The 13,042-nt window shown below is 37.0% G+C and overlaps 1 protein-coding gene across 1 annotated transcript in view; it reads right to left on the bottom strand.

Annotated features, from left to right (window-relative positions):
- Positions 1–11,052, bottom strand: part of htra1a (HtrA serine peptidase 1a) — a 25,930-nt gene extending 14,878 nt beyond the window's left edge. The window contains exons 1-3 of the mRNA XM_082142564.1: positions 10,248–11,052; positions 641–743; positions 309–513 (exon numbers count right to left, since the gene is read on the bottom strand). Coding sequence (XP_081998690.1) covers positions 309–513; positions 641–743; positions 10,248–10,713 — 774 coding nt within the window. The 5' untranslated portion in view covers positions 10,714–11,052. The remainder of the gene's footprint in view (positions 1–308; positions 514–640; positions 744–10,247) is intronic.
- Positions 11,053–13,042: the final 1,990 nt, after the last annotated feature.

Raw genomic sequence — 13,042 nt, forward strand, 5'->3', positions numbered from 1 at the left:
TTCTTGGATCAACATCTTTGTTGATCCTGGAATAACATTCCAATAAATCAATCAGATCTGAGAGACAAGTTTACAGTTTATGTCAAGTTTAGGCTTACAACAAGAGTTAAGGCTTCTGCCCCATTCTTATTCACCATCATTTCTTTCTGATTGTTAGGGGTAGGGTTAGCTTTAGGGGTAGGGATAGGGTTAGTACAAAATATTTGGACAAGAATGCTGTTCCAGGAACAACAAAATATAATCCAGGAACATGTCTTACTGGGCAAAAGTGTGGTGACTTAAAAGCAGTGTTGTGTTGATCCTCTTACCGGTGAATCAATCTTTATAAGGGCGATGTCTGCTTTTTCATCGACATCTTTGATCTTTGCATCATAAGAGACTCCGTTTTTAAGCTCCACCTTCACACGGTTTTTATTGGCTACCACGTGGGCGTTTGTCACAATGAGGCCATCATCAGACACCACAAACCCTGACCCGCTTGCCACTGCCATCTCACGCTTTGAGTACACCATCCTAAAAAAAAGAGGCAAAGGGCATGAAAGAGAAAGAGCGATAGAAATGGAGGTAAAGAAAAATACATTTGGTCAAATGTTCCTCTGTTGATCTTAAAGACTAATGAAAGCTTATGTGAGAACCTTACTTGCGGTAGAGTTCAATATGAACCACAGCAGGGGCGATCTTCTCTACAACGTCTGCAATGAAATTGTACTTGTACCTCAGGCTGTTGGGGTTATCATGGATAGCTGGAAAAAAGAAAAGAAAAAAAAACTGAAAAAGAGATGTAATGAGAATGTATAATGGAATAAATGGACAGTAGAGGACAAACATCTGAAAATATCAAATGACATCACTGACACGGAAAGGAATATGAGACTAGTCGTTAACTAAAAAAAGACAAGTGGTGGGATTTTTCTGTGTAAATATATATATGGGACTTCTGTTGCTTACGTAAGTCAGCATCACACTCACACACACACACACACACACACACGCTCACACGTGAGGAGCAAGATCTGAGGAGTCTCTTGGAGTACATGTCTGGAAATGTTGACTCTCGTCCTCTGTAATTTCAACATGAAGGGAAAAGAAGTGAGAGATATTCTTTTCCATTTCAACCAAAAGAGTTTATTATCAGCACTCAAAAAGCTCATAATAAACATACACAAAATGTATGAAAATTGCTCTTTTAATTTTCTACATTCTTTCGTTCCATCGCCCTCAGGGTCAGACTGTTTAGCATCACAGACACAGAGGCACAGACGATAGTAACTGTCATTTGATCCAGTCAGTAAGACAGTCGCTGCAATGATGGACTAGTCTTTTTAATTATACAGGATCACAGGGACCCCAAGAAGACCTGGCAGTTGGAAAGCATGTAAGTTCAAAAGATAAATGTGTCTGAGGCCAGATAAATTTGTGCTAAGTAAGGGGACATTAAAATTAAAGAGTGGAGTGGTTTATGAACAGTTATGATGTTTGCTCAAGTGTAATTAAAGTCATATCCAGCGTGGCGCTTGTGTGCATTCTGACCTGAGAAATTCAACCTAATTATAGTTTTAACACCAAGTCTTCTCAGTTTTGCAGGATGACAATGTCCCTTTCCTCAAATAAATATATATATATAAAAACAACACCATTCAAAAGAGTCTGTAAGCTTTTTAATGATTTTGAAAGAAGTTTGTTATGCTCAACAATGCTGTGTTTATTTGATAAATTTTTTATTACATTATATTTGTCAGGGATATTCTGCTATTTGTTCGTTTTGTTTCATTATGGACTTTTAGTTTGTTCATGGACTTTCCTGTTTCCTCAGTCTTAGTTTCCCACCATTAATCTGTTACTATGGACACTCATTTAATAATCACACCTGCTTGACATTTATAGTTATTCGCTATCTTGAGTATAGATGCTCTCTGTTTTTAGTTCCTCATTATTTGATTATTTAATAGACCTTGTTTTATTTTCATCCTTTTGGCATTAATTTTCATCATCATCTGGACCTAATTGTTACATTATTATTATTATTATTATTATTTCCTATTTTAATCATTTTTCCATTTAAAATGTAATTTATTGCTGTGATAGCAAAGCTTATTTTTTAGCAGCCATTACTCCAGTCTTCAGTGTTACACGATCCTTCAGATAAAGTTTTAAATATGGATATTTTTCTTACACAAACGCATCGCTTCACTTCAGAAGGCATTTATTAACCACCCAGAGCTGTGTGGAGCACTTTCATCATGGATGGATGCACTTCGACCTCAAAACATAAACGGCCATCCACTGCCATTATAAAGCTTGGAAGAGCCAGGAATTTTTTTTTTATATAACTCTGATGATTGTATTCGTCTGAAAGAAGAATGTCATATACATTGAGGCTTGAGGGTGTGTAAATAATGGGGTAATTTTCATTTTTTTGGTGAAATATTCCTTTAAAACTTTTGTGGAAATGAAAAACCTTTTTAACATTAAAAACATCTTTACTGTCTGCTTGCTGAATAAATGTTTTAAATTCTTTTTAAAAAACAAAACTTTTGACCTCAAACTTTTACTGTAAATGTACATCATGAAATGTCATCATATTCTGCCAAAACATTTTTTTGCCAACTGTATGTACCGGATTGCAAATAAACTCTTTTGTCATTGACTGTCTAAATTTATCTTTCATTTACCGAATATCAGTCTGACTGGACTGGAAATTTACTCTGGGAAGTTAAAGGCCAAAGAATTCTAAACAAATCCTCCCTTTTTTTCCTCTTTGAAAGACAGACCTATGATTAGTTCAAACACACTGGCAGAGACAATAGAATCAGACATGCTTGACTCATCTTGGCCCAAGCTCAGGTTCTGAAACCCAAGAGGATCACAAAGGTTTAAACAAATCCATAACCTCTTATCTTTGACAGAACAAAACCTTCCTGGACATTTTATGAATTATTAGTGTGTATTCTGGCCACAATTCTACTATAACCTGCAAAATGATTTAACCAGTGCTACTATTGATGCATTTATGGTTTAAGACTCCATAACCTTTGCTCACAGTGCTGTAAGACTGAAACATCTGACAGTTAATCACATTACCAACCCTGACAGAACCAATATCACTGCTGACATTCACACCTGCATTGTTTTGTGCATTTGCTGACTTTTCATCTGATGATACGCTTGAACACACAGTACTGAGCACAAAATTCAAACCATCGCAACTAACCATCCTCTTCAGACCAAGAGGAAAAGGAAACAAAAGTTTATTTTATGGCGGCAGAATATCCAGTGTGGTGAGACTGACCAGCTCCAGACCATCATTAAACAAGGGACAGCGTTCAATCTAAAATCACATGTTTTGAGAAAAGCTCAAAACAAAATAAAACAAAATAAAAAAAAGCTCATGGTCAAGATGGACAAAGTATACCTTTCACATGAAGATGCTTATCACGTTGCCAATATAAAAAGATGAATCAGTAATCCAATAATGCAAAACACCTTATTATAAAATGGAGAGTTCAGAGTTCTGACGAGCTATTTGTTTAAAGTCACCATGAAATCAAAATAGGCAATTCTCATTTTTTATGGAATATAGAGGTATTTATTATAAATGATTTATCCGTGCACATAATTTTTTTTTTCATTTCAATTTATTTGCCCTCATAAACTCATAAACATAATCAAAATAACTATTGTAAACCAATCGCAAACCACAATAATTCAACGATCCAATCAATTCCCGATGGACAGAATCAAGTCCCATCCTAAATTTTTTCTTGTTTGAGAAGCGGTTTCACATAGATGTGTGTCACAATAGGAAAGAACAGACTATGGCAACTTAGTCTCAGCCTCAGACATCACGCCCACGGACCGTTGGCTGAACGTCTGAATATGGCACACTTATCTTGAAACACTTCAGGAGTTTTGAAGTCGCGATCTGATTGGTTGAATTCTACAGGATGTCTGTGAGACATGTGTGTCACGTGCTTTAACGGTCCTCCTGGAAACAAATGCCGTGACGCCAAAACCCCTCCTGGAAGAAGAAAGCCATTGTGTTTAAAACTGTGACAATGAGCGCTTACCAGGCTCAACTAAACGCTGGAAGTTTGTGAAGTTCACGGCTCCATTGTTGCAGTAAACTTGCATAAACATTCTTGAATGTTATTTTAGGGACATCGACATTATATTGTCACACCCCTAAACATGACGCGGAACAAAACGAACTGTGATTGGTTGCGTTACATGTCAGTCAAACGTCCTCTTGGGCGGTCCTTGGCCAAGAAAAGCTGCGATAGAGTCCAGACCTTCTGCCGTCAGTCTGAAGGTCTGGCTACCCGAGACTAATGGCAACTTCCATTCAAACATAAACATAGTGCAATTAGGCTAATGAACTATATTACATGGCAGAACAATATTGTTTGTCCTTATTTTTGTCAATAATAAATGTAACTATTTATGTTTATATTTATTTAACATTTATTTTTAAAAAGCCACATGCTTACACACCTTACCTGTGGTCCAATCATTGTAATGCACAACCTGGCTAATTTCTTTAGTAAAATATCAGTAAAGTTACAGTTTTACAAACTATATTGGGCTGGTATCCAAACCTGCCAAGAATTTGCTAAGCTCTGACCTAAATACATCAAAGTCTACGTTTAGTCTTCAGAAATATGAGGCCTTTGTGTTTTTACTGAACCGCTGCCAGATTACAGCATATGGTCTGAGTGAATGAAATTACATTTTTCCTAGAGATCCTGGGTGTCTCTCCAGAGGGGTAGAGACATCCAGACTCAAGAAAGCAGGTTACACAATCAATAGCACCACTTTTCAGCTTGTTTTCAGAATAAGTCATCTTGAAATTCAGCGTATATACATAAAACTCTTCATAAACCATACTTAAAAAGAAATAGCAAGACATTTGGACACGGATTAAATGCCATCTAAGAGTGTTCAGTGAAAAGTTTGACTTTATTGATCATGTTCCAACAGCTTTAACTGAATTTGGAAGACTTTAAGAGCATTTTATTCAGCAAAATACTTTTATTCATTAAAATGATTAAAAGTGACAGTAAAGTAATTCATTATGTTATAAATGATTTCTATTTCTATTTTCTATTCATGAAAAAAAATCTGTTCATCACTTTTTTCATTAAAATATTAATATGTTTTCAACATTGATAACAATAATAAATGGTTCTTGAGGACCAAATCAGCATATTAGACTGATTTCTGAAGGATCATGTGACACTAAAGACTGGAGTAATTATGCTGAAAATTCAGCTTTGCATCACATGACTAAATTACATTTTAAAATATATTAATATAATATATAATTATTTAATATAATCATTGAAAACAGTTGATTTTTAAATTTGACATTTCACAATATTACTGTTTTTACAGTTTTTTTGATCAAATAAATGCCTTGGTGATCTAAGAGACTTCTTTCAAAAACATAAAAAATCTTACCAACCCAAACTTTTGAATGGTAGTGTAGGCCTGTGTGGATAGAGGAGAGGGGGACATTTTTCTATTCTATAAACAAAATGTAAAATATCAAGCAGAACATTTCAACATTTCCTAATTTTTTTCCCATTAATTTCCCATCATTACTATTGGTCACCCTTTACATCTGTCTGTGGGTTTTGCAAATATTTAACCAATGAAATGTATTATAAAGAGCTTGTGGCTAAACTTCGTAACTACACTGGATCCTCAAACTGTCAGTCAAACCTCATTACTTCACCCACCTCAAATCATGAATGAAGTCTCTGCTTATTTGCATTGGGTAAAAATAACTGGTTGTTTGAATACGTACAGCGTTTCTTTATTCAAGCAACTCTCTCTGTATATAAAGGCTAATATTTTTTGTATTTGAGGAGCAGAGAAGTCTAGCAAGTCTAGCGTTTGAAGTCATTGTCAATACTGTCTTAAATAGCCTGTGCGTAGCACTTTATCTTTATAACATAAGAGTTTGGGCAAATTTAAGACTGAGTGGCCACATAGCTACACTAGATAACCTGTAAGTTGATGAAAACGTAATGCGATGCACTTACTGCCTTGGAGCATCCATTTCAATGGCGGATAAAACACGTACTATGTCCAACATTCACTGGTCAAAAATAATTAAACAATAAAAAATGTCCTAAAAAATGTCCTAAAAAAGTAGCGGTTTTGGGCATTTGAGGTTTCCGCTCAACAGCAACAATATGGGACGGTATTGGAGGGCCCAAAAAATTATTTTGCCTACGTCACAACATGAGGTAATTCCGGTGTTCTGCCGATTTGTCCTACCTTGTCAGATTTTGCTACCTCCCATTAAAACACAATTCGACAACGAAAAATGTTACCCATCAGATTGTGATACCAGCATCATATTCATGTGGTTTGAGGCTTTATGAACATCCATACCTACCTCAACCCTAAGCCTACCATTAAAACAATGCAAATGTTTTAAAAATAAATATTAAATATTGATGTGTGCATGCGCAGTAAGCCCTAGTAGGATAATCTAACGGATAGGATGAAATGTCAGGACAACGGCCCTGATTCTATTCTATTCTATTCTATTCTATTCTATTCTATTCTATTCTATTCTATTCTATTCTATTCTATTCTATTCTATTCTCTGAAACAGCTTCTGCTCTGTTCAGAGAGAGCTCACTCATGGCTAGCACAATGCTAACAAAACTCAATAGAACTGGTTAGGGATTGAAACCTTGTGAACATGAACAGTTCATGCCTGTGGCTCTAAATTTTAGTTATGGTGTCCAGTTACAGTTGTGTAAGCTCTGTCTGAGGCCTCTCTGCGGGGTTTGTGAAGGCTTCAGACTCGAGAAGTGTGTTTATTTGAGTTCAGTCGAGGCTTATGTAGGTGAGCAGAGAGAAGGAAACGAGTCCTTATTGTGGGAAAGTCCTACTGGCCTATTACACTACAGACGCACAGAGATTATAGGAGAGGTGGCTGTTGGAAAAAGATGGCTGGAGAAAATGTATTTGCAGGAGATGGCAGGATTTTAAGGAAAAGGAGAAGCTCTAAGCTCCAGGGCAGTGAGAAAGACATCACTTAATATGACGAATCATGAAACATTAATAATGAGTCCCTTCTTGTTCATGACAGAATTCATTCACACTTACGTGCCTGTCTGTTCTTGTTCTCAGATATGCTAATTCCTAGACTGAACATCCACACGTAGACGTTTTTGTGTTAGTATCAGTAAAAAGAGTTCAAGCACTTGACTGCACTCATAAACAAACATGCCTTTTATAACATGCTAATTGAAGAGAGTTAAACAAAGACCGCTTCTGCACAAACAGAGCGCACATACATAAATACAAAGAACAAAACCTTACTCAGAATTTAAACAATACACATTAGTGGAACAATGAGGCAAATAAAGGATGAGATCTTTTACCTCAACATGCATACCGTCACTGCTGTTTAGAGTTTTGGAGAAAAGGTTATCAGTAAAGGATCTGAGAGACTGTGATTCATTATTTTGCAGTTAGCCGGAGGATGTGAGGGAAAGAGTCCAAAAATATACATAGGGATGGGTGAACATAAATCAGACTGGTGGAGACAGTGACAGTGGAATATAAAACAGTAGAGACTGATGTAAATTAAGTCAAATTCCCATTTCTATAAGCTTTATTTTCTTAATGAAATGAAATGAAATGTTATTTTATTTTGATTTTACAGTGAAATGTGATTTAAGAAAGAGAAAGAGAAAGAGAAAGAGAAAGAGAAAGAGAAAGAGGAAGAGAAAGAGGAAGATAAAGAGAAAGAGAAAGAGAAAGAGAAAGAAGTCAGAGACTGGAGAAATATGTGCCTCATCAGCATTTGTAAGGCTACTGAACAAATCTGCAGAAGTCTGGACAGGACAAACCTCTGAGTGCCAATGAAAACCACCGAACAAACACACACAACATATGAAAGCACTTTAATCACTGCACACATATACTACAGAGAGCAATTAAAAGCCTGATTAAAAGCCAATTAAAAGTGTGTGTATCCTGAGAGAATTGTAATGCTCTGGTTATACATAAAGAACTGTGATTCTTGAATCTTCATACACACAAATAAACTGGCGTGAGCAAGAACAAAGACAAAACACACATGTAAAATTGCCAGCAGAAAACAAACAAACGCACAAGACAACATACAAAACACTCTGGGAAACAAGCCTGAAATACTTAAATCCTTAATGAAAACCATGCAAAAGAAGAACAGAGAACACTGACATACACTTAAACACACGCACACTGCCCACTAGTCTTTCCAGCTCAGGGCCTGTATAGAAATTTCAGTATTACAGCTGATCCCAAAGATCCAGTATTAATAAACTACTCACAAAAACACACACATTTACAAACACGTTTCCTCTTACACTAACTCCATTTTCTCACTCCTTATATAAAATGTTCCAAAACCTAGTGATCTGCCTACAAACTTAATTATGCTATGTTTTAAGATGCCTAATTTCAGACAAAGTCTAAAGCAGCATATATCCTTCGCAGTGAGGTAGGTGAGATCATTTGTTAAATACATTGCGGAACACAAATAAACCCAAGATTGCAGACTAAGAAGAAAAAGCATGAGAAATGTCAATTAAACATGCTATTCAATTCACATTAGATAAAAAAAAAAAAATAGCTGTGTAATTAAAATGTACTATTTTACCCAATATGTATGTGTGCTATGTATTTTAATGATTATTAAAGTACTGCAGTGTTCATGAGTCGAGTTGCTGCCTCTGCAGAGCAAATCATGTCAGAACTGTTTTAGAACAGTGCTAATATAATAGCCTAAGGTGCAATGTGAGTCAAGAAAGCATTTGGTGGCGTAGCTCCCATTCCCCTCCTTGGGTTAACCGTGTGCAGGCCATTTCCTTCAATCACAATTATTAAAAACCCAAAACAGGCTTAACATCTAGTCTTGCAGGAGGGTCTATATAGATGACTTTCTTTCTGCTTCAGTAAAAATATGTTTCCTGTTGAATGCATAAGACTCACAATATGACCTAAATCTGCAGCCAGCGAAGGAAAAGTGTGCAGAGATGCAGGGAGGCCTTCAGTCCAGATGCAAATGACATCATGATCTCTGCAGCACAGTGTGTTTTCTTTAGGTGAGGCCAGGACTTGGAAGCCACAGACCTCTCACAGCTTGGCACTTTGCTTAGAGCCTTTATTAGTCCAATATGCAGAGACAAGACACATGTCAATGGTTACGCCAAACATATCCTTAATATTTCAGCTTCTAAAGAAGAGGCTTTGGAGTGCTGATACTCAACAGCTGACACAAGGAGTGTTTGTGAGCCAAAAAGTGTGTGGATCACAAATCCACTATCCGGACCAAGGCAACTATCCACTTTCAGCCACAATTTAAGTTTCAATGTGTGCCAAAATGAATACATTGAGGCTCTTTCAGAAGGAATAATGAAGAAGCAAGGAAAAAGATAAAGAGAGACCACATTTCAACTTAAAACAATAGGAACTTTTTCATAAAAGAGCTATCTCATAAAAGCAGACCCCTTACAACCTGCTCAAATTCAACTCTAACTCAACCTATCTAACACAAATATGCACAAACACAAAGTAAGATGTGAGGGGCTTCATTTTAAGAGGTGTAACTGTATTCTGACAGCACACACACACAAAAAGAGCACCCAAGCTGCTCTGGTTTTTCTCCATTCACAATGGTTTTAATGGGTCAGACTGTGTTTGTGTATAAGCAAGTACTATGACCAAACTGCGCATGATGGTCAAAATGCATTAAAATGACTAATTGTGACTGAGTGCAGAGACTTAAGCAACACATAAGATGCATGGCTTGGGCTGTTCTATCATTGATCACTTTACACTCAGTTTAAACTGACACTCAGTTTAATAATGTCGCAAGAATTAGCCCAATAAACCCATGCATGACTCAAACACATACAGTAGCCTAATTTGTTTGTTCATCAACAGAAACATGAAATTTTAAAGTCTGTCTGCAGTAAAATTGCATGAAAAGAAAGCAACATCCTCAACCAAGAGGGTTTACAAAGGAAAAAGATCATAAAAATGGGGTGCATACTAGTTTTGCAGACGATGATGAATATACCATCCAGCAAAGATCTGCATCTGCTGCCAGCATCTGGACAATCTATCTTTGTCTAAGTCAAATTAACTACATATTAAGGTGGACATTGCTCATTTAAATGATGTACCTATGTAAAGAGTCTAAACAAACATATAGTTAGTTTTGGTGATGTACTCACCCGCCCCACACCCTCCCCGCTGTATGAAGAGCACCGACGGCTGCTGCAGGCTCTGCGCTCGCTTACTGACCCGCTTCAGTTCGCAGATGTTCTGATAGGAGACTCCATCACTGCCGCACACCGGGTCGCTACTTTTACACACGCAGATGCCGTGTTTCCCTCTCCTCCTGACGGTAGCTGAGAAGCCCACTCCTCCGGTAACGGAGCACTCCAAACTCTCTCCACACACCGGGTCCCCCAGCTTACCCACCCCGCCGCACGCCTCTCCCTCTCCGGATGCGCACACCAGGCAGCAGTTACAGTGATCCATCACCTGCCCTGTTGAGCAGTCCTTCGGCATTGACGGACACATGGACTTATCACAGTGACTCGGACATCCGCCGACCACATAGGATTTACTGAGGCGCGCATCGGCTTGCAACGTTGTAACCAAGACGCAGATGCAGAACAAAGTTACCCAAATCATATTTGTCAACGTTAAATAAATAAGGAATGTAAATTGAGAATTATGCGGCTTTAAATGTCTCCTTCTATAACCAACAGAGCTGCCTCCAGGCGGGAATAATCTTTGGACCGAGCTGTGTAAATTTGGTGCGCCGCGGGAGCGAGCACAATGCGCGTCTCTTGAGTTTCTGCTGGCGCAGCGTTTATAAAAGCGCTCTGGATTCCACGCGCACACTTCACCACAATGACAACAAGCGCTGCGATTGGTCTGGATGTGGGGAAACTCTCTCAGACTGATCTCTCAGATTCAGATCTTGAAATTGTAGTGAAACCCTAGGCTACCTCTAACAAAAACGTACAGTAGCCTATGTTGACATAATAACGGGATATTTTAGGATGTTTCTGTAATTGTTGTAATTGCATTTTTGACTAGCCTACTGTGATGTCTTATAAGCCTACTAATTAGCAACATTACGATTACCATGCTAAATGTTTTAAACAAATGAGACGTTTTATGATGCAATAACATGCACTCAGGAGGAATGCTGTAACAGTTTCAATAGGCTACCTGTAAATTAACTATTACTACTATAGAACAGTGATATTAATATTAGCTAGAATCAGAGGTGGACAGTAACAAACTACATTTACTTGAGTACTGTAGGCCTACTTAAGTAGCCTACACTTTTTGAGTATCTGTATGCTACTTTACTTGAGTAGCCTATTCTTTTTTCTGGAAACTTTTTACTTTAACATCACTACATTTGAAAGACAAATATTGTACTTTTTACTCCACTACATAAATGTGTACTTCTTTTGTTGGGGTGGTAGAAGTGTAAAAAAAAAAAAGGGGGGATATGATTATGGCTGTAGGTTTTATAACATTCTAAAAGCTCTTAATTCCACAGATACTACTAACTGGTAGGTGTATTCTAGGTTGCTTCAGAGGCATAATGTACTGTAAGTATTACATACAACAATGCAACAATAATAAAACAATGCATTGACATTTACTTTTGAAAGTTAAGTACTTTTAAAAACGAATACTTCTGTACTTTTACTTAAGTAAAAACCGGTCTTTACAACTTTTACTTGTAATGGAGTAATATTTGACCAGTAGTATCTATTTTCACTCAAGTAAGGAAGTTGTGTACTTTGTCCAAATCTGGCTAGTATTAGCTACTATGATGCTGTTATTTAGAGTTGCTTACCATATTGCTAATTCTCACCAGCTATAAAACTAAGAAAAGAAATGCTTTAGAGGGAACGAAGAGGAAGAATTTTAGGAAAAGAGTGTGGAGTATCTAAAAGAAAGCAGCAAAAATGTAATGGAGTAAGTTTTTCAACTTTGCAATCTCCCGAAACTTTAAGCATCTACACAAAATTATATTGAAAACTGTGTCAAAGGAGACAACTGATTCAACATTTAAAGTATCACTATATTAAATGTGTATAAAAACCCACAGGAAGACAAATAAACAAATTCTTATCTACCACAAACCAGCACGTACACACAGTAAGAATGTGTATGGGCCTCTTTCTATGTATTTCCATTGTTATGGAAAACTGTCACATTTATGAATCTGATGGTAAACAGACCCGACGATCCAAATAGAAAATTAATTGAACCCATAATTAAACCATGCAGCAAACAGAGTCACTTAATTGTGGCCGTGCTGAGCTTCAGCTTCCTGCCATAATTTACAGGCGCTTGAATTAAGCCTGATAAACATTTTTGTGGTAACACATGGACTGCAGCGTTCACGGATGAGAGTGAGTCCAGGAATTTTACAGGCCTATAATGTGTCTCACAGAGCTTGTTCGCACACAAACTACATGCCTGAGATGTTAGTGGTAGGTCTATATATTTATGATGCTGCATGCAAAAAAAATAATTAAAAAAATAAAAATAATTAGACTAAATACTGACTCTAAATTATTTGACTGACCAGACTGTTGGGCTGTTTTAGTGCTAGCGTCTTTATGAGGGGTGAGGCCTGAGGACTAGGGCTGGGTTGTTATTGTGGTTAAATGGAACCGAGAAACTCAAAGTGGGGGATTTTATGGTATCTTCATTAACAAAACCTTTTAAGTTTGACAGGTCTGACTAATGGTTTAGTTATCCTTTCAATTTCAATGACAAAAACAAAATGTTAGGTCAGCGCTATACTAGCTTGAACTAACTCAAAGAAACTTGAAACTTGTGTGTGTGAATCTGTTGATTCACTTAACAGTGGTTTTATAGTAACTGTTATGCATGAGCCTCTAAAATAATAACATAAAGTGCTTAAACCATCCAGTGTTATTCTTCTATTATTTTTATACTCTTTATTAATATTTTAAATTCGCTT

The sequence above is a fragment of the Leuciscus leuciscus genome (assembly GCF_965113295.1).
Source record: "Leuciscus leuciscus genome assembly, chromosome: 17".
Taxonomy (NCBI): Eukaryota; Metazoa; Chordata; class Actinopteri; order Cypriniformes; family Leuciscidae; genus Leuciscus; species Leuciscus leuciscus.